This window comes from Opisthorchis viverrini, assembly GCF_000715545.1.
Source record: "Opisthorchis viverrini unplaced genomic scaffold opera_v5_70, whole genome shotgun sequence".
Taxonomy (NCBI): domain Eukaryota; kingdom Metazoa; phylum Platyhelminthes; class Trematoda; order Opisthorchiida; family Opisthorchiidae; genus Opisthorchis; species Opisthorchis viverrini.
Window position 1 is genome coordinate 679,702 of NW_008751726.1, and position 23,378 is coordinate 703,079.

Genomic DNA, 23,378 nt, shown 5'->3' on the forward strand with positions numbered 1-23,378 from the left:
CGAATAGTGACGGAAAAACCACATGTTAGGGACTATGACTTAAGCAAGTACGTGCCCTCATGTTGTCTACTTTCTGATGAAACGAAATTCGAAGAGTCACGTGACTGTCACTGGTTTCACGATTATCAGCGTCCCTAATATCTCGTCCCGTGATTCTAAACCAAAGCAAATACGGCTACCAATACTAATATGTGCACTGCTCAAGGTCTCTATATAGTGTTGTGGGTCACGAACTAATTGACTTTTGGTTGTCCCTACTCGGCTCACCATAGAAAGAAAAGGGTTCCATGACATACGAAGAACTTGGCAGGCGGTCTGCTGAGAACGATTTTGTAGAAATCTACTACGAAAAAGTAGAATTAAACTAAGAGGCTACACAGTGTCGGGCGGTGGGAGTCACAATGAGGTAAATAGGCACAACCGTCTTGGGCGCTGTACGCTTCCACACCCACCCGAAGCATCTAAGTTTTTCTAGTGTGAAGCGGACACACCAACCAGTACAATAGGATACATTTGTTTTATATTTACAAAAATATTACTGCAGACAGGAGGATGTAAAACAAGGTTGACCGTGACAGCATCGTGTAGACGACTTGTAAAGAGATGAAGGCGATGGACGTGCGGGGATCCTTGAGGTTCCATCAGTAAAAGTAGGATCACAGATATATCAGCAAAAACAAAGTGCAAAATGAATGGTCGTTGATAGAACATATTATTTAAGAGACTTGAATAGGATTGGTTTGAGGCTTCTTGTTCAGCATGGCACGAAGGTTTTCAATTTCATTCCCTTGCAGATGGACCTCGGCAGTTGTCTCTGCCAGCTGAAAAAGGTGGATGAATAGATGTCAATGAGATAGTGTAAGAGGTCCATGACTGCGATGATAGAAGTGAACTGCACGAGGAAACGTGGGCGCATAGTTAAATTGAGAACATCACATACGCGAGACTCAGCTGGGTTCCAGGAGAGTCTCTCGAAAAACCCAATTAGTTTGCAAATGTGTATATTCGCTAATTTCGTGGAAAATACTTATGAAGCGAGACACCTCCTCTATGCCCAGGTGGTAAGTCCCAAAAGATGTGGAAGACGTAAGTGACTGATCTACCCGAACAAAGGTCCCTTAAAACATTCGGTCGAAGTGCTAAGCATCGGCTCAGTAATTAAAAGAACATCCACAGAGACGAATGAATAATCAGAATAATTAATCTGATTACTCATGATAACTCGAATCGTTTAAATAAGTCAACAGTTAGATAGCAGAGGTCAACCATGCATTTCGCACTCAGTCACAGATATAAACAACAGAAGAAACAGTTAGTGAAAGTGGTTGGAACGAAATCGCCCAGCTCAGCAAATTAGAAAAAGTCCCTGAAAACAGAGAGGGTAAATCATCCGGACAACTCCGATGACGTTATAAACCAATGTGCATACGATGTGGACCATAACAGAATAATCAAACGAACGCAAGATGAATATCTTGTCTACAACACAATAAATTGTGTACCGTTGTGGTCCTAAACCATGTAAATGGCTACGGCGTTCAGGTAGCGATTCCAAAGCGAGCTCCAGCACAAAGCACAACCCGAAACCGGTGGCCATGTGAACCAACTTGGTTAGAGCAATTTTCATTTCCTAGGACCCGAACCTCGTAGCACGATATAATTCGTGGACTCAAACTCAGAGGTGTTCTCAGGAGAGTATTTCGACTACTGGGGCAACAGGCATTTTAGACTATTCCCTCACAAACATTTCGACTGCCAAGGTGAACAACGGCCCTCTACCGGTCCACGTTTGTGGTAGTAAACCCAGGAGGGAGATTTCCGTAGACCTTTATTCGTCAACAGGTGTTGAAGTACAGTGAGCTAAAGGTTGTGGAAATGCCTTTGTTGACTGAGTAGCGCCATTAACTGAGCGGTTAACAGAGTTACCTGCTGTGCTTTCGGACTGAGCAAAGCGGTCTTCATTATTCGGCTGTAAGGAGAAGCTCAAGGAATCGTCGAACGGTGAAGAGACGGCCAGTGTACCCATAATCTGGACGGAACCCTACCTGATTTGCATATATTTGCTTTTCACGAGCACTGGTGAGTCTCCACAATATGGTGAGCGCAAGAATTTCTGAGATGATAATAATAAGACTGACGTTTCTGCGCTTCCTGCAATATGTTTAATATCTCACTTGAAAACAGGGATGACAATTGAATTTATCACTCAGTTGGCATTTGGCGCTACTTCGAACGCCAGATGCATCTGCGTGCACATCCGATCATTGAACCGTTTTCAGACCGTTCGCCCGAAGCCAAAGTCAACCGTTGAATGACCAGGGCGTGAGATATTTAGGATCAGTCCTTTCTAATCCGTAAAGGAAAAGTTGTTGAGAAAGTTCTGTCCTTATTAACATTTGCAAGTTACGACAACTGATGGGGAAGTGCAGGCGGAGATAGAGCTACTTGAATCAGCACACATTGATGCACCAGATGGTGGTTTTCAGCTATGGAACTTAATGGTGACCAGTGGCAAAGCGTACTTTTCTATGCAAACCATTGTCGAAAACCCAACTGACATACATTCAGGGTCTTCGGTGGATCCGGCAGGTCTTGCGAGTTATGCTGACACAATACTGAGTTAACCCACTTGCAAATTACGTAGGCTCACACTAATATAAAATCCATAGGGTTTTTTTCCCCAAGCCACTGAGTGAATTGAATTTTTAGATTATGTACAGTAGTCTTCAGAAGATGGGTCTCCCTTTCAAACGGACTATTGCGCTCCGGTACCGCAGACTACACACGGGCGAGAAGATTGCTTCTGCTAAAAGGGAACGGCAAATTTCAGAGATCTTTGCCATACTCTGTCATACGCACACCAAACTAAGTAGAGCAGTATATACCAACCCGATTATGTCCGGAACTAAGATTAGCTCACAGTTTTCGAGTGTTACAGGGACCTCTATTGAGCACGACAACCGGATGGACAGCGGTACTCATGACTCATGGGTAGTCGAGCAAACTATGAAAAGTAACGCATTCTAATGGAATATTTCACCTTAGTAATGCTCAGAAACATTCATAGAATCGGCACGTCAAGTCACCAGTAGACCAGCAGTTGTGTGCTGAACCCAGTACGTAGGTGAGTGGTTCACGGAAAAGGACATTCATATGGCTTTCCATAGGGGGAACACTGCGGTCTGCACTGACACATTTGAAGGATCGCCTCCCGGAAATTAGAACCACGGACTGTGTCTGCAAAATTAGGTGTAATGACTGCACTAAGGCCAGGGAACTTCACACCAGAATCGGATAGCTTAAGAGAAAAATAAACAGGCCGCCGAGAAACACGGATGAATATCGAGCGTTACTGAAAGATACGGCAATGGCGGAACATGTATTGGACACAGGACACAAAATAGATTAAGAAAATGAGGTTTTGAGGCGAGGACTACGGACCACACCACAGAGACTGACGGCCGAGGCTGTAGAAATCACCAAGCATCCCAGTGATAACAGAAGGCGTGGAACAGGCAAGCGTGTGGAGAACGGTTTTGGCTAAGTCGAGCTGACACGTCTTGGTGTGCGGTTATCAGGAGTAGTCATCATCTGAATTGCACTTAACCTTGCCCAACTTCCCTACTCCAAGTAAACTGTCATAATACTCATAAGCCTATGAAAACCAAAGAAATCTACCAGTGGTACCCGCAGTGAACCATCAATTGAAGCACCTTGAAGTAGACTTCTTAATCGGTTCGGGGCTTTTTTTCAACTGATGGGCATTTATAGTCCTTCAAAGCAGAAAACCTACAAACTCAACTAGACAGAATACGAACGCTTTCATGAGATACTGTCCACGTGCATACAACATAGGAACTTTTCAAAAAGACTGAGCTATCTTGGACAACCACCGCACGAGTCAACGAAGTGCTGAAGAAGAATTAATCATCGGGAAATTTCATTCATTCATTTCATTTAGTGAAAAGCTGTAAGTAGTTCCTGAAGGTTTCTGTGAAGATCATGTATTTAAAAATAAAGGCTTAAGATTACCCAAGTATTGAAAAAAAAAACAATCGAATTCAGTAACAGCCGACGAAAGCTAGCTAACAGAAGCTGAGACATTCGGAATCGGTGACAGTTTCGACAGCATTGGAAAGTTAACTCTGTCGAAATTGGACCACCAAATCTCAAAGGTGATTCATTCGAAAAGAATAATATTCTACGACATCGCACACTACTTGCTGAAAATTGTTCGATAGCGCACCACTGGTTTCGCCGTTCTTGGAGCTTGTCAGGTAGGCGTAGTGACAGAGGTTCCGTCACCCTTATGTTCTGCATGAACACCTTGTACGCAAGTGGCGAAATAGACGCAGTTGTGATTCAAGTTAGTGTTGACGGGAGACTAAACTGAATCTGTTGTTTATGATATTCTTCAACTGAATACGTTGCACAAACACCGCTTTGTCTTTCAGTTGTCAAGATGTAAGTTGTGTATAATATCATGGTGATTATGAACGGAATCCTTTGAAGTACGAAAATAACATATAGCTTTTGAAAACAAACCAGCTGATTGTATGGATACTCTGTCGTTATGTTGAACTAACAACTCTGTTCATGCATGAAATAGATCATTCTGACCGGGTCTAACAGGTTGTCCTTGTTGAGGAGACGCTGTGTCACTGATCGTGAAACAAACTGCTGACATCCACTCATGCTAGTCATTCCTTGGACATCGAAATCCATTTTACGGAAATTAGATTCGTTTGTAGTTACGGACTGAAATAACCGCTACTTGTATGGTTGATCATCAACACAGAGGGAAGCATCTTTCTGAAAATTGTTGTGTTGACATTTTCAAGCGGAAGGAACGCGAGGGTGCTTCGTAAAGGAAAGCAAGGGGAATCAGGGATCTTAGGTGTGAACAAATAAACGGGGCTACTGACCATATCCAGTAGTATATCGATTTTGAGCTTCAAGAGGTTGTTCTCTTCAACTAGTTGATGGTTCTCCTTCTTGATTCGGAAGGATTCTCGATCTAACTTCGCAGCGTTCTGGGTATCACCTCCCTCTGAAATCACAAGAAAAGCAAGATTGTTACGGATTACAATGGAAGGATGCTGCAGCACACAGATCATGATTGGTTTCTAAACCAGAGACAAAACACTCACCCACTATCCAGTTACCATCGCGAAAAACGAGGTTTCGGCCACTCAATCTGGTCCTGATAGGACCGAAGTCTAAACCAAACTCCTGGCTCCTTGTAACCGAATCCAGCTGAGATAAGTTGGTCATACTGGCTGCCTTGCGTGATGGAAATTTGGGTACGGAAAAGCGTTTCGCAAACAATGGCATCTGGAGGGCTGCAATGAGTGCACGAAAAAATGTGATCAACAAGCACCATTCAAGCGTTTGGGAGAATGTAACGAGAGGAAGGTCAGGTGCCTTTAAAAGCAAGGCCAAATTGAATACGGATGTGAGAATCAACGGATAAAGAGGTGCGCTGAAAGCTTATCAATAGGCAGTTCGCAAATTACTTCCTACAGACACAAGGTTGCATGGGACGCATTGAGAGCAATACCGATGCATACAGGCTCAAAAAGGAGTTCCGAATATACTAGCAGAAACAGAATAACCAGGTGACAGGGTGCTTTTGGCCATAAACGATCAACATGTCAACCATGGCACGAGATAAAGGAATAAACGTGGTCACAAGATCGTATCGTGCGGTTTATATTAGGAGTGACGAAAAAGTTTCCCTTGACTTGCAATAGTTCAATGTCAGCCTCAAGGATTCGCACCATATGAAACGCAGCCTGAATCATGATTAGTACAAGACTCGGGGTTGGATTGAAATCATACCACAATCTTTTTGCTTGCATCAGCATCAGCAAAGTTGGGACACAGTAAACAGTGATAAACACATCATAGCGAAAGCCCCTAACTTGTTCCATTTACTGTCAAAATATTTCGACGAGACACTGAAGCTGGTACTTTGATATTGTGATCCTACTTAGTAAAACTTACAAGGTAGCACAGACTTCTGCGAAGGCCGCTTTTGTCGCACATGATAATAATCACTTCATTACAAAACTATCGGCTTGAAAACGTCGTCCGGAATTTTCTTGTGCACTCAAGTTTGTACTTGATCTCAATGCAATAGGCGTTCTATCCAGTGGTGTAAACCCCAGTATAGAGGCTCAAAACTATTCAATTATACTAGATTTTCGATGTGCATAGTTCTCCATCGTCAGATGATACGCTAATGTAAAGTTGTGTTATGGTGATCTTTATCTGAAGTCGATTGTCTTCACCCTCAAAAAAGACCACTTCTAGCCTGTAAATTTTACTTCAGCGGTGAACTATCTTCCACTCGCAGACTGTTATGTTGGGGCCTTTAAAATGGTTTCTCAAAAGGGGGCGAGCGTACAATTTTGGCTTTCTGGACACGAGACGCTTACAGAAGATCACTCCCGATTGATCTGCCCAAACGGTCTCTCTAGAGTAAAAGATGGTAAACTTGTTTCCTGGCAGAAGACCACTGCTTGGATCCACCAAAGGTGACTTCTTTTAATACTTGCTTCCTCCTGAAAAAATCTGGTGGTAGAATGTATCGGTTGAAATGTTGTCCCTACAAATGGGTGAGCTCCAGTAGTCACGTGCTATACAGAATAAAATCATTTTGAGACTCGATCAATTGTCGTGCTATTAATCAGACACACAGATGGTATGGAAACAAATAGAGACCCGGCGCACGAACCTCGCATCTTGGTCTTTGCTGGGATGGTATTTCGCACAATAAGATACTGACTGATCTTTCTGAAGATATCGATTTTAAGGTTGGTGCCAAGGCACCGGAGTGAATTGGCCCCAATTAGAGATAGGGTCTCTTGAGCGAGCACTATATTTAGTATCGTGGATACCTGCAATGAACTGACGGCTACATTTGTTTACCAGAAGGCCCATCCAAGTAATCATGCCCAAGAGTTCAAGCTAGGGGCTATTGCATCATCATGCAAGAGACTGTCCGCAGGCATCCGTGGATCGCAGTCCCTAAGAGTGCGTAAACATACCGCGTGTTACTAACGTGTAATCAGACTATTACTTGGCAGAGTGCCCAATCTTTGCAGATTTTACTAAATCGTGAACAAGAAATGCTACCATACGTTCTCCAATCCCCGTTTTGGCGGAGTACTGTAGTATTCAACGTTCAAGTAACTGAAGATTGTTTGGAATCGGTATATGGTTTGGAAACAACTTTGTGTATTGCGACTAGTCACGTGTTCAATTGATGATTCATCCAGAACACAAGAGACGGATGTCTCGTTCTGGTCTTTTGGAGGGGAAATTGCACCACATGAACACCTACAATAGCTTTTGTTGGGCGACCTCTCAAAATTCAAGCCAAATCGTACGGGACCGGAGTGGTGTCCTTATTTGAGGTAGTGGTTCCCTTGGGAGGAGAGCCTGAAGCACCTCTTAAACTTTTTCAACCACCTCTAATGTGATTCAACCGAGCGAGAACGTAGGCGAGCTGCCCGCATGGTTTGGCAACACTGCCTTTGTGAAACCGGAAACGGAATCCACAGAAACAAGTGCAAGAAGTCAGCTTATCGATGACATCACGCCTCCCATTCTCGCAGTCACAAACCAGTACTAAATCGTACCACGGCATATACTAGGTTGGACGGTGGTAGCTCATTTGTGAGGGTGTGATGGATAACAAAATTGAACGGTTATGCAGATATTCATGAGATTTGTCGGACGCCGCTTGAAACAGAAAAACAAGGATAGTTGCTAAAGCATTTGCGCACAGAGTGCCCTCAGCATAGTAGGCAGTTCTAAGAGAACTCCGGTACCCGTGATAGAGCCTCACACAAAAGTTCTGGTGACAGTTCCGAAAGTATTTGCATGTCAAGACCGGTATGTGTAGCGCAGTTTCTGCAGTTGTTGAATAGCTAGACACGTGAAGAACGTAGCCTCAGTTCAAACGGAAACCTGACCGTTCTTAATGGATTGATTGTTCGTACAGTAGTCAGTGAAGCGTGATAAGTGTCAGAAGTTCTGAAGCAACATTGATGAGGTGTGCATCAAGGTGGTGGCTGCAAGTGCTCCATCTTATAGATAAGAACGAGTGTATACCTTTGCCGAACATTAAAGCCGCATGTCTAACCGGCAGTGATGTCACCAGGAGCGCTGGAACAATAACAATAAAAACGATTCAGCCATGTGAAATTTCCGGTGCACAACTCCCGTGCAACCCAGAGTGTGCGTGGGCTGAGATATTGCCAATTTTCTCAAGCACAGCAGTAGCAATTTAACAGCTAAGGTTGAATTCAGACGAAGACTTTCCCATCCGCAGTCTCGCGTTCCAATCATCGAGGAATCTCAAGCTTAGAGAGCTGACTGTGAAGGCCTGATAGTTGTCCAGCACATAGGACTGCGCCCGCTGAGTTTAATCAACTCTCCTAATGCATTGTTGGGGCGTCCACCAAAGGAAATGATGATTCTCGCGCAGACTGAAGATTGATTGGAGTCTAGGTAGGTGTTCGGATAAAACCTACAGTCCCACATAACTATGCACGTTCGGGAACTTATTGTAATGTCGTCCATTTGGCTTCACGTCTGCCGACAGAGAGCGCCAACAAAAACTATGGAACTGGTACCGCAGAACTCGGGAACTTATGTAATGTAGTCCATTTGGCTTCACGTCTGGCGACAGAGAGCGCCAACAAAAACTATGGAACTGGTACCGCAGAACTCCGCACTGGCAAACGAAAGGCGCGAAATTTAAATTTATTTGGCTCCTCCGAGTTACTTTCAAACAATAAATGAGGATATCAACAGCGGAGCTCAGTTCTAAACGAAATTCTCCGACTGGTTCTAAGATGGTGCTACCAGAACAGATACGGAGACTATGATGGGTTATCTTAGCGAGAATAAGTTCCAGTAAAGACGTACAACTGGATGCATTTCCAAAGGAAATTGAAAAACAGATTTCGAACCCACGGACATCTGGAAAATGCTCCAAGTAATTTACAGAGAATCCACTGGAGATAAAGATTTCAAACATGTGGGTGCTCTCTCTGAAGGGGATTCACTGGAGTGTTATCTTCGTTTTGGCTAGTTATTGAACTTCTGAACCTAAAGGACGGATATTGTTCAAAATCTGTTGTTGACGATCTGCCTATCGATGGCCCATTTTCCGCTATGACCGTAAGGCTGCAAACGCGACTATCTGTCTGATACAACAGAAGTCCCCAGTAAAACTAGCTAGATATCTTTTTCGATTACGCAAGTATGAAGGACTACCGAAACTAACTAATTGACTGACAAGCGAATGAAATGAATTGGAAGATAAGAGATACACGTAAGCCACGTTTGTGTCAAAGACAGCGAATGCGCGAAAACGCGGAATTCGCTGACTTACGACGACTGGGTGTGAAAAATTGAAATTCCCGGATGGGAAGCATAGTGACCTGATCATCAGTGAGACCAGTATTCTATTCCATCGCTTCGCTGTTGGTTTTGAAAAAAAGGAATGAAGGGGGGCAAATTCGAAAATCGCTGGTTGTCTTACACTTTGTGAACATCAACGAGCATCGTGTCAAAGCGAGATGGCGTCAGCAAAATACCGTTCACTGGCTCAATAATGATAACCTGTACCCAACAAACTATAGCTAGGCAGTCTGGCTGAGAGGTTAAAGCGAGCCCATTATTGAGACCAGTCGCATTGTGTGGCCCACATGACATAAGTTTATGTGAATTACACATAAGCGGGTAATAAATGTCACATAATAGGTGGTACCAAGCAGTAAACGCTTAAAATTGGAAAACTAGTCGGTATATGACCCTCCAGTATAATCTAACATGTAGTGACATTCCATTTCTAAACCGCCCCATGTCTCTGTTGGGAAAAGTGAACACCAGTAAATCAAAAATGAACAACATAACATCTACCAAACCTGTCTGAAACTCATAGTATTTAGTCTAGGACAACCGACAGATTAAAAGTTACATGTCCTACACCATACCGACGGTGTACTACCCTAAACTGGCAACCAGGTAGCCAAAACGTCCAAGTCGTGCAGTTAGTGTTCGCAACATGGAAATATTGCGCGAACGACCTCGAGAGGGATAAACGGACTGTACCTGAGTGATTCCAAACAATGAATATTTGTCAACTGATTGTTTTGGTGTTAATACGAACAACTACGTCGCAGTCCACGTGAGAAAATAAAACTGTTATTTGAGCATCAACAACATACTAACAGCGACTGACCTAGTTAAACTAATCAAATGAATGCGAAAACAGTTAGCCACAGTCGAAATCCAGGTTTTGTTTTCGACTACTTCGGATCGGGATTATCTTACATTCCCTTCTGGATTTCCTGCTGCAGAGTCAACTTATGCTGAAACGTTTGTAAGCATTGTAGAGCTGTTTCATCCTCGTTAGGACGCGCTCCGCATTTCACGGATATCAAGGGAGGGTCGAAAGGTCAACCTATCGGATAGAAGGCGGACAGATTAATAATTGATTATTCGAAGATATCTAATTTTAACAGAGATTTCATCATTATCGAGAGTCATCAACAGTGCGCACCTCACCAAACTCAGAATTTCGAAGACACGAAGTTGCGACCAGTGATTGCACAATTAACTGTTTGGCCGCGAACGGTTAATCAGTAGTGTGATTGTCACTCTGTTAGACGGGACGCAATGCCATTCACCATTCAATCACATCACGGGTTAAAGTAGTCACTCGCTCCTCAAGTGACGGGTTATTCGGCTTTCCTTGCTCCACGGACAGGGCAAAATCTCCATTGATAATGACCGAATATCTTCAAGTCACCATCAACCCATAAGTAGCTCAAAAGAATAATTGCACAAGATGAGCCAAACTTCCTTCGGATAAACAGTCACTTGAGAAGCCAGTCAGTAGGTGTGGTTTCTATGTTCGAAGGAGCTAATCGGCCATTCGCGGCCAAACGGTCAAGGTTACGAAATCGAAACTCTGAGTTGTAAGAGATGTGTACTGAGGATGATTTTCGATATGGACGAAACATCTGTACAGTGCTTCTTGTCTTTTCAGCACATTATCGCTTCTCTGACAGAAAGTAATCTCTAGTGAACAGGATTGACTCACTGTGCTTAGTTTTATGTGGAAATACACCTTTTACAAAGCACGAATGACTATTCATTGTAGTTTGTCGGGTAGGAACCGTGTACCGCGGGTAAGATGGCTCTGGCGATGACGGTTTTGTCCATAAAGAGAGTAAGAGACGAACAAGCATTGAAAGTAAACGCCTAAGAGGGTCAATTTTAAGGACACAAGTGACGGAAGGCGTTATAAGTAGTGAAAAAGCGCGTAAAGCCATTGAATAGCCAGTGGTTAGCCGGACAGAAGATAAATGTGATGGGAGGTGTGAACGAGTATGAAGACTATCAAAAAGGCGTGTGAAGCAATCGAATCGGAAGATTTCTAAACGAGACCTCCTTTAAAACCATACTCGAAGCCCCAAAAAACATACTCAAACACGCTCCACAAACCATACAAGAGGGTGTATCGAATGGAATGCAAAAATTCACACTTGCAAAACAAACCAGAAACGCATGCATAAAGAGATTATCATTTTTCTTGTTTTTGAACAGTAATACAACAATCTGAGCGGTGAAAAATCGATAAAAGTCAAAGAATAGGTCCTACGACAAGCGGACGAAAGACCTGGTGTTCATGCGGAAGTAAGTTAGGGAGATAGGAATTCTCAAATTATGTTGCAAAATGATGGATTGCACACTTTTTTATTCATCCGTATCGATCCCTGGATGCCGAGTCCGCTGTGTCCCTCCACGGTGAATGCACGAATCATAAACCGAGGGATTCTTGTCGCAAAAGGCGGAGCTGATCACCAATTTGCGTGTGGAGAGTCTTCGCCAAGAGAATAGCCACCAACTGCGAAGAGGATAAATATGCAAGAATTGGTTTAATTATGTATCCACCGACAACAAAAATTTAGTCCATCCGTACACGTATACGGACAATGAAATGCAGGATGACGCAGATTGAAGTTCATATTCGATCAGTTTCAAATTAAAAGAGATCAACTTCTCAATTTCTGGATTTCAATGTGCATCTCTGGTTCCTGGGAATGAAGGCACCTTAAGTGCATCAGTACATTGCTTGTCAAGTCTTTCAACCAGGAATTTCGAATCCAAATTCGCAAAGTATACAAACTGAAAACAAGAAAACACTGATCGTCCCGGACCACGATGTGCCTGAGAGCATATAAGCCATCTGGTGATCTCAAACTAATTAAACACATATTCCGGCTATCACCTTGAAGACAGTGAGGTACTAAACTAACGCAAAACGTGCACGCCTCGTTTAACCAGTGAGAAGCTAGTGGACCCAAAAATGAAATGAAATTACCAGAAACAGCTCCTCGAATGCCTCACGAACGGTACGATGTCGGATATGAACGGCCAGTGGGAAAAAAATATCCAAAGCGCTACTCCAACCCAGAACGTCTGTTTGCAGTACAACCCACCCAAACTCATCCAATCATGGGATCTCTGATAGAACCGTGTCTTTGCTGAAGACCCAGAGACAGATTCCTCCTGGCCGCAATCACAACTCTACCCGAGGCATCATCTGACGCCAGGTGAAACTGAGTGTCCGCGCGGACCGAGAAGTTTGGTGGACCCGAAAGGCCCAAGAAAAAGAAGATACAATGAATGCTGGAAACGTGCGCAATATGTTCCGCTTGATTCGTTCGACTGGTTCTCGGAAACCTCTTTTCAGCGAAATAATCAGGCATCAAAACGGCTTCCTTTAATGCAGCAAAACGGAATGCTTGGACCGCTGGGCACAATTCAGCTGGCCACCCGCTACCTCCAAGCCAGAATCCTGGTCTTCAACAGAAAGGTGGACTGTGAATATGGGGCTGCCTTCGGTCTCAGAAGTGTCTGAATGTATTCCCCTACTCAAGTGTCATCGTGCTGCTGGTCCTGACGACCCTCCATCTGCTCTTTTCAAGGATGGCGGTGGACTTCTCAACCAGCGCCTGTCTAGCCTATTTGGGTCTACCTGATAGAAAGAGACCATCCCAAACAACTGGGATGAATCGATAGTAGTGCTCCTTCCCAAAAAGGGTACTCGCAGTGAATGCAGTAACCACTGAGGTGTTGGTTTGACTCCTGTTGTGACAAGGCTTCTGGCGTCACTGATTCTTCATCGTCTTACGGCGGCACGCGAAATCTTGACTCGTGAAAATGAAGCGGGATTTCGACCGGATTGAGGCTGCGTTGACCACATCTTCACACTCCGTCAGGTGTTAGAGCAACGCCACATGTAAAAACGACCCACAAACTTGGTACTTTGGCTTCAAGGGTGCGTTCGATTCTGTTGATCGATCAGTTCTGTTAACTAAACTTGCTCAACAGGGTATGCCCCAGAAGTTTGTAAACATAATCCGATCTCTATATTCACATACTTCTGGGCGGGTGAGGGTGTATGGTGAGCTCTCCAAAAGCTTTCCTACAAAAACCTTGTTCAACTTCATCAATGATGAAATAATGAGGTAAACGTTGGAAGGTCTTAAAAATCCCGGTGTTCAAACTGTTGCTGGTGAGAGCCTTGTCGATCTGGAGTACGCAGATGACATCGCCCTCATCTTTAAAGACCAAAGCAAAGCACAAGCCCTATTGAATAAACTGACCGCCATCACACCATCTTTTGGCATGCGCCTTGCACCTTTAAAGTGCAGTGTCATGCTTCAGAACGTGCAGTCTCTGAAAATGTTCCTTACAATTCAAGGAGAATCACTGGAGTATGTAGAACATTTCACACACCTCGGTGGCTCTGAGAGAAATGTCTGATGAAGTCAGTGCAAGAATCTCAAAGGCTTGAATCACGTTTGCTAATCTGCGCTACTTGCGGCGTCAAAAAGGCATACCACTAAATCTTAAGGGTCGCGTGTACCAGGCTACAGCAAGGGCTGTGTTGTTATATGGGTGCGAGACGTGGCCTCTGCGGACAGATGATGTGAGGCATCTTCACGTTTTTGACCACTGATGCCTCAAGAGCGTGGTTGGTTTTGGATGGTGTCAGCGTGTTAGTACCTAGGTGAGTAGAAAACGAGTTATCTGGTTGTCCGGCAGGTACTTCAATCAGGGAAAACATCCAGAATCACCTACTACGATGGCTCGGTCAAGTGCTACGTATGCCAAACACCGTCTACCGAGACGAGTGCTGTTCTACGTACCTCTTTTGAATGGCACAAACCGCGAGGTGGACAACGCATGACTTGACGGAAGAGGGTGAAAGAAATCACGAAGAGTTTGGGTGTTGTTGGTGCGGTGCGCGGAAAACACATTTCAATGTCGCTGCTGACAAGTGGAAAACGCTTAAGAAAAGAGTCGGCAAATAACCTGAAGCAGTTCACTCATCACGCTCATTAAAGAGGCGCAGTGACAGTCCTATTGAGGCGGCATATTCTCAACCGTATAAAAGAACACGATTACCAGTGTTCCTGTCTGCTTCAGAAACAGTTATAGTTTGATTTCCTGTAGTATGTCCCATAATGAATCGTTGCAACCGGGCTGGGTTGTGCCAGTGAACAGCTTTCCACATGCAATTTATCAGCTTACTGTTACAGGTCAAAATCAATCGGGTGTCCGATGAATTTCCAATTTAGGTTCACGCGTGCAAAAAGTCGTTCAGCCGTAGCACCTTTTCGACACCTAACTGATATGCCACCAGAGGGAAGCACAAAGACTGGGATATTGCCACGGTGCCCAAGCCTAGACAGGAAGAGTCGGGAAGCAGAGGTTGTGTTGGAACCTTTCTGTCCATTCGGTCAGCGAATTTGTACTGCAACCACTGAGCCATCGCGCGTGCGACTAACTGCCGTCTACTTTTTCTACTACCCAGCTATTTCATACTATTGGACAGTTTCAGTGATGTTGCCAGCTAAATAATCAAAGGTTCCCGGCGGGATTGGGAAAGCCTACATAGACCTTGGCTTAAGGGAAAGTCAACGCATTTGACACTAATAATAACTGATTTCGAATTCAGGTATACTAGTGTTGGNTGTCTGATGAAGTCAGTGCAAGAATCTCAAAGGCTTGAATCACGTTTGCTAATCTGCGCTACTTGGGGCGTCAAAAAGGCATACCACTAAATCTTAAGGGTCGCGTGTACCAGGCTACAGCAAGGGCTGTGTTGTTATATGGGTGCGAGACGTGGCCTCTGCGGACAGATGATGTGAGGCATCTTCACGTTTTTGACCACTGATGCCTCAAGAGCGTGGTTGGTTTTGGATGGTGTCAGCGTGTTAGTACCTAGGTGAGTAGAAAACGAGTTATCTGGTTGTCCGGCAGGTACTTCAATCAGGGAAAACATCCAGAATCACCTACTACGATGGCTCGGTCAAGTGCTACGTATGCCAAACACCGTCTACCGAGACGAGTGCTGTTCTACGTACCTCTTTTGAATGGGACAAACCGCGAGGTGGACAACGCATGACTTGACGGAAGAGGGTGAAAGAAATCACGAAGAGTTTGGGTGTTGTTGGTGCGGTGCGCGGGAAACACATTTCAATGTCGCTGCTGACAAGTGGAAAACGCTTAAGAAAAGAGTCGGCAAATAACCTGAAGCAGTTCACTCATCACGCTCATTAAAGAGGCGCAGTGACAGTCCTATTGAGGCGGCATATTCTCAACCGTATAAAAGAACATGATTGCCAGTGTTCCTGTCTGCTTCAGAAACAGTTATAGTTTGATTTCCTGTAGTATGTCCCATAATGAATCGTTGCAACCGGGCTGGGTTGTGCCAGTGAACAGCTTTCCACATGTAATTTATCAGCTTACTGTTACAGGTCAAAATCAATCGGGTGTCCGATGAATTTCCAATTTAGGTTCACGCGTGCAAAAAGTCGTTTAGCCGTAGCACCTTTTCGACACCTAACTGATATGCCACCAGAGGGAAGCACAAAGACTGGGATATTGCCAGGTTGCCCAAGCCTAGACAGGAAAAGTCGGGAAGCAGAGGTTGTGTTGGAACCATTCTGTCCATTCGGTCAGCGAATTCGTACTGCAACCACTGAGCCATCGCGCGTGCGACTAACTGCCGTCTACTTTTTCTACTACCCAGCTATTTCATACTATTGGACAGTTTCAGTGATGTTGCCAGCTAAATAATCAAAGGTTCCCGGCGGGATTGGGAAAGCCTACATAGACCTTGGCTTAAGGGAAAGTCAACGCATTTGACACTAATAATAACTGATTTCGAATTCAGGTATACTAGTGTTGGCAGTACTGTTGGCCGAAAGACAGTACACCATCACAAGAGCAACCCCTTCATTGCACAAAATCATTTATCTAGTGGCAACCAGAAGGCACGTAATGTGACATAAATTGAGTGGCACAATGAAACAGCCAAAAAGCAAAAATAGAATAACATCTAGGGATGGAAACCCGAGTTAATATACAATGCGCATCAACATAAGCGCAGTGGTTCCTGTGGAGTCCTCCAACGGTAAAGTGGAGTTAAAAACCCGTTGGTTTATTTGATGAGCTGGGTGATTCGGATGAAGAGGTTTCGTTGCCAGTCAGATCCATTCCATTCAGAAGAGATCATGATTATGCGCTGTCCTTTGTCCTCCCATAAGCGACAGCTGCACGCAAGGGGATGGTAAGCTAGCTAAATTTCGTCCAATAATAAATCTGGGAAAGGTAATGTGACATAAAAATAATGAGAGAAATTAGCCTGGAGAGGTCCAAACAAACCTGCAGTGCTGCGATTCCGCTGAGAGCACCAGCTACGGGGACAATATTGACCTCGACGAAAGTTACGATTGCCTGTACACAACCTATAGTCCAAACCTGACCACTGGCTAGAGGAGTAGACAACTTCTGGACACCAAATCCGCAGGACAGATTGATGACGTATTCCTGAAAATAAAGTTATGAGAATGACACAGGTCACCGGACCAACACGCATGTTGCAGCAAATAAGCTTCATTATGCAAGGTGCAGCCTACCTACTTGATTTGTTGTCATCAAGGCCTTAAAAAATTAAGTAGCGAGATAATCGGGTGTGACACCGGAACGACCGACACGGGTTGAATGATAAAGTTGTCCACTAACACGCAGCAGAACCGTGATTACAGCAGCTAAATACATCTCCGGGTGGCGACCCATTCACTGGGAATGAATCACAAGGTTGACATCGGCTATTTCTGTGACTTATTTTGTTGCTCCTGTTGTTCGTGAGAACTACGCCTCTACTTGATTGTCCCCTGTGGTGTTAGGTTCCTTGATATCAGTTTTCATCTGATTACGTGGCTGTTGACCCATTTGTCACCCGAGCGTGAGCAACACCCAATATGTTTGGCCTGCAGATGACGAAGGTATCGACGTTGGTTTGCAAATTGCAATGACAAAACCTCTTAAGTCCATACCATACAACTACGGCAACCTATCCAAATGTCAACCGTTTATCAACGGCGGTGAATAAATAATATATAATAATTGTTCAGCCGTAACACCCTTCCGGTGCCTAGCTGCCATGCTACCCGGAGGAAGTACGAGAGCTGGGATACTGGCAAGTCGCCCAGGCCTAGACAAGGGAAGTCGAGTGGCAGAGGTCGGGTTCGAACCACGGACCTTCCGGTCAGTAAATTCGCGCTCTAACCACTTGGAATTTCACTCAAGGGTTAGTGACAGCATACTGAAAAAAAGCAGTGGTTGGATGACAAGTACAGTACTGTTACCTCACAACCCGTCCGAAGTCCAGTACTTGAAAACTGTAGCAGGATACAATGCTTTCGACTGATACAAGGGAATGAAGGTAACCAGTCCTCAAGTGGGTTCACGGTAACTTCCTAGGGTGAGACGCTCGTGCTGAAACAATTTCGCCGATTAGTTCTCCTGAGAAAATTCGCTAGGAATGGAGTTTGTAGGCAAGTTTGGGCTTGTAAATTACGAAGAAAGAAGAGAAAAGGGGGTCACTTGGCTAACATGAGCCACATGATGGTAGTCAATTTCCCACACCTAAGTCAGTATATACAAGTAACGTCTCACCTACGCAGCTGTAACCTCATAAGGACGACATCTTGGTAGTGTGAAGAGGGGGGATTTGAGGACACAAAGTGCTTATCAAAAATTCGAAAAATATTGGTATTTCATGTGTCAAGTAATAGTAGTTTTCGAACTCATAACCTCACATCCAGATGTCTATTATGAGAGGTTCCGAAACACCACCATCAGAAGACATCCATGAGGATAAGTTAAAAACGCAATCAACTCGCAGCAATGCTGATGACCTCATTTTCACGGGATATATCCATATGATGACGTAGGTTAGCGTAGTTACTGAATTGCAAGGGTTATTGACGCAAAAGAAATGATCAAAGGTTACCTTCACCCATATAAAGAAGCAGCCAGTGAGCAACCATCGACATATCTATGTTGACCTACCTGTTCACAAAAGAAATCACTGATTGGTTGCTTTACAGTTTATTTGAACTAGGAGACCTTCTGCGTCAAAATGATGACCTTCCAAACTATCTTCCGAAATCTTCTGTAACAGTGACCTTCAGTTAACGAAAGCTTCACTCTATTCAACTTTGGCGGCCTTCGCGTTTACGTAATTTAACATATAGACAAACAACAGCCGACAGAAATACCAATTGGTATTGTGATTGCCTCAAAGGGTCACCACAGCACCACTTAAACCATTGATTTCCGACTGACTAGTGAATTGGGTCTGCAAAGTAACCGCGTGAGCTAGACTGGAGGACTATATAAGAAAATACAAAAATTTCGGACTACTATCAGTTTCACGTGCTAGCCACACGGCCGATAACAAGCACAAATCAGTCGTTTATAGATATCTCCCTAAAAAGGGGACCCGTCAGGAGGATGGAGAATTTTCTGTTTTTTTTTTTAGTAAGTAGGCTCTCAAATGACCCAACATTACTATGCCAGGACGTTAAGAAGAACAAAAAAGAAAACTTCCGTGTTACTAGACCGATTTTGCCGCCTGAAATCATTAAAGCACAATTCCAAACTGATCAGGGCCTGGACTGCTTAGCTTCTTTTTATGCTATCTGTGACTTTCGACTGTTATGTCCTGTTTTCAAAAGAAAATCCTCATTCACTTTTAAAGAGATTAAGGTATCATCGGTGTACGCGACATGCACTCAGTTGTGAGCCAATCCGGTTCTGACGAGGGACTGAACTGCATCCCGTCTCGTTCATGATATTATTCAAAAGAATCTGCTGCACAAAGGCCGTCTCACGTTTCACGGTACGATATTCGGGACACGACACTACATTTTCTTGAACGAAATTACTCGCGAAAGTGCTGAGAACTATTCTTCTTTATTCTTTTAGCTGTAACACCCTTTCCGTGCCTAGCTGTCATGCCACTCAAAGGAAGCACGAGGGTTGGGATATTGTCAGGTTGTCCAAGCCTGGACAAGGGAAGTTGAGAGGCAGAGGTCCGGTTCGAACCACGGTCAGTAGACGCAATCCCTGATTTTCTATCAAGCTCGTGTTGTACTTGAACACGAACAAGTAGAAAAGAAGTTGACGAAACAAGCAGAACGCGCCTACCTGACGAGTCCCAAGAAGCGCGAGACCGGTCGTGGGCCGTCGAGGTGTTTTCAGCAACCTTACGAGCGGTTGCCCTCGGCAGAGTAAGTGATCTACTTCGAAATATGCACCAGTCAGTAACAGAAACCCCACAGATTCCACGTGATCATCCAGAAATTGCCTGCTTCCATCATAGTTTCAGACAGTTCAACCTTAACACTCGCACACCACAACTCGCCTCTCCAGGAACGACCCTACCATAAACATTTGACTATGCAGTGGTAAATTAAAGACGTACCAAAAATCTACCAAGACCTGAATTCTATTTCACTAGAGTGAGCAACTGGCAAGTGAGCACATTACATCGTCCCTCTCCCAACACTAGTATTGTTGGTGAAAGTTTGTAACATCCTCTACAAATTCCTGTAGCCCTCGAAAACACTGACTAACAACACACGATTCTCTTACAACTACCCAAGAACTAGCGCACTCCATTGATTGCGGCACACATTTCCGAGTTTTGTTAAATCTCCCAGGTCTTGTGACCTGTGGATGAGCACACGGATGACAAGCATGCCTAAAACACGTTAACACCAAAAAAACTTTGGTTCGTAAGCTATCTATTAAACCTGGCTTGGACCCCAGTTGCTTGAAATAAGCCCTCAGAAAGCCATGATCAGCATCGACCTTTAGATTCAGTTAAATCCAAAGGACGAACTACCAGTTTACTTGATGAGCTGTAGTGCATGACTTTGACCAGTGAGCTAACCGTAATCAGCGTTACTCAGCATCAACCCTTAGATTCAGTTAAATTCAAAGGACGAACTACCAGTTTATTCGATGAGCTGTAGTGTATGACTGTGACCAGTGAGCTAACCGTAATCAGCGTTACATCAGGGTCGAATGGAGACCACCGAGTAGCATGAAGGTCTCGCCTTGTTTGCCATCAAGTCATGACAGTCAAGTGGCAGAAAAGCGGTTTTGTGAAAAGTCGAGAGGGTGGCTGAGTCAAGCTCAAATGACCTCAATATCGATCTAACACACAGAGAAAGATCCCTAAAACCAAGTTATATCAATGAAACCGTCCAGAACCCCACTAGGATGCAGGTGAGTTTCAACTGATTCTCCTGCTAACAAAAACGCAACTCTAGAACTGCTTTACAACCAATACAGTACGTTTGCGACTGATAACTTATCACAGATGCTGGTGGTTTCTTAAAAGATACGGCGGAAATATGCCAGGAACAGCTCCGATGATTATGAAAACAAATGGGACAGTATCGTTGCGCAACAAAAGGGTGATTATTCCATCTCTTTGCGTAATCACCTGTTCCTTACATCAGTTTGATGCTGAATGTCGAAAAAAACCATTGGCACCCAGTAGTATTCATACAGTGGATTACTTTTCGACCGCAAGTTCCTCATGGTTTGGCGATTAAGATCTTGTGGTACATAGCTCTCTTTGTCGTCTAGAGAAGCGATACCAAGCACATGTTTTTAAGACCCCGATTTTGGCTTCTAGGTTATCGGTTTACTTCCACTGCCAACTCACGTTCATACATATGTATTGAATTATAATACTGCATATTACATGGCGCCACGACCGTAAAGAATATACTTCCTGACCGGTATGATATGGCAGGGACGTGCAACTGAAATTCAGGGATACTTTAAATGCGCAACTGTACAAAGTAAAAGGAAACGAGACTTCACGTGACAATTACAAAGGTATCGGTATGTTGAGCTGCACCGGCGAGCTTCAATCACGGATGCTACTCAAATGCCTGACTGCTGAAATGGACAAACACCAACGAAAAATGTGGAATCGGTCCCGGAGCTGAAGTATGCTGCATGAGAACCTCAAAAAGCCTCGTGCAAATATCGCCAGCCGCCTCATGCCCTCCCATAGACTCGACTACATCAAACGGCAAGTATTTTAGATAGTGCTTTCAATGTACGGCTGTCCACCAAAACCCATCAATCTCATCTGAAGCCTACATGGCTGAAAAGGAGCGAACGTTCAACCGAATGGGTCAACTTCAAGTTATTTCGAAATTCTCACCGACATAAAACGAAGTTGCGTCCTTGCCCATGCTCTTTCCAAATGTCGTCCAATGGCTATCTTAGATGCTGCTTTCGTGTGCGAGGACGTTGGTGTACAGATAAAGACTTCGACCTGATGGAAATATGTTCGATATTGAGCGTTTTGATGAGAGTCTGTTTCATCAGAACAGGGTACACATTCTTATGTTTGTGGACGACCGTTTATTGCCGATACATACCCATGACGAACTGCAACGCCTAGCTGAGCGGAGTTCCGCCTGATCATCAACGAAAAGACCATGCTGCACTGCTTGTAGTCTCCATGATTCCGCGCATCGAGAATGGAGCAGGGTTTGCAGAGTAATGGACGAACTTCTGTTAACTCTGAAGCACACTTTCTACTGATTTGACAGTCGACCGTAAAATGAGACACCAAGGCTAGTGTGATTATCGGCAAAATCGAGAAACGGGCGTGGACCAATCGGAGTCTGCGAATAAAGACCCAGTTGCATTCTACAAGGTTCTATCTGTCCTCTTGTGCGATATTCAAACACTGATCATAAATCGGCGCGACCTTCAGTGTTTTCCTAATGTGTTGCTTGAGATAGACACATGTTCACTGAACCGAACGAATGCGAGATGCGGAGGGCTTCCTGCGGGCGCGCTTTGATGGAATGGAGGCAACGATCACGCACTTAACCGTCTACGGTGGTTGAGACATTCGTTGCCAGAAGCGGCAGGTTTGCGCCACCGCTTTTGCCACCACTGTCCACTGACAATAGACCGGTTCTTATGATATAGAGAACAAAAGTTGAACAGGAATGGTTTATTGAATAGCCTTGGAGCTGGTGATGGGGACGTTTCCTGATAGCAGAGTCTAAAACCACACTTACTGGTAGATTTCGTAGCATGATGCCCACAAGATCTTTACAAATTTATTCGACACACCGTTTTTGGTGAGTGAGTTCCAAAGAGCAGTTCTAGCAACTTAGTCGGAAGTCGCTTGTAGTTGTTAAACGTGACCGTGCACAGGATTCTGTTGCTGTAAATATTTAGTCTACGTAGCCAAGCCCGCTACGAAAGCTAGTTTGCTATTCGCGATAGGTGAGGTAGTGTAAGGTTAAACAGCGTTCGAAGAATGTCATCTGACAATATGAGTATGAAACGTAAGTCGTGACAATGTACCTTTTCTCCCGTCAGACGGTTGAATCACGCGTTCACACCTCCAACCAGTGCAACAAAGTATCATCCAAGAGTTCCCTTCGATCAGCCATCAGCCTGAGCTCAAAAATTATCTTTGACCGAACCACAGCTGGAAAGATTTCGTAGCATGATGCCCACAAGATCTTTACAAATTTATTCGACACACCGTTTTTGGTGAGTGAGTTCCAAAGAGCAGTTCTAGCAACTTAGTCGGAAGTCGCTTGTAGTTGTTAAACGTGACCGTGCACAGGATTCTGTTGCTGTAAATATTTAGTCTACGTAGCCAAGCCCGCTACGAAAGCTAGTTTGCTATTCGCGATAGGTGAGGTAGTGTAAGGTTAAACAGCGTTCGAAGAATGTCATCTGACAATATGAGTATGAAACCTAAGTCGTGACAATGCACATTTTCTCCCGTCAGACGGTTGAATCACACGTTCACAACTCCAACCAGTGCGACAAAGTATCATCCAAGAGTTCTCTTCGATCAGCGATCAGCCTGAGCCCAAAAATTATCTTTGACCGAACCACAGCTGGAAACAGTTAGTTTGTTTGTG

General features: G+C 44.3%; 2 protein-coding genes across 2 annotated transcripts in view; both read right to left on the minus strand.

The window, feature by feature from the left end:
- Positions 1-497: 497 nt before the first annotated feature.
- On the minus strand, positions 498-5,345 carry T265_13480 (hypothetical protein; the record flags this gene model as incomplete). Its single annotated transcript, XM_009169061.1, has 3 exons — positions 498-821; positions 4,926-5,050; positions 5,151-5,345. The coding sequence occupies 3 exons, from the start codon at positions 5,332-5,334 to the stop codon at positions 717-719; spliced, it is 414 nt and encodes a 137-aa protein (XP_009167325.1).
- Positions 5,346-11,197: 5,852 nt separating this feature from the next.
- Positions 11,198-23,378, minus strand: part of T265_04323 (hypothetical protein) — a gene marked incomplete at both ends in the record, with an annotated part of 20,923 nt that continues 8,742 nt past the window's right edge. Inside the window, 2 exons of the mRNA XM_009169032.1 lie at positions 11,198-11,932; positions 16,768-16,932. Coding sequence (XP_009167296.1) covers positions 11,846-11,932; positions 16,768-16,932 — 252 coding nt within the window. The remainder of the gene's footprint in view (positions 11,933-16,767; positions 16,933-23,378) is intronic.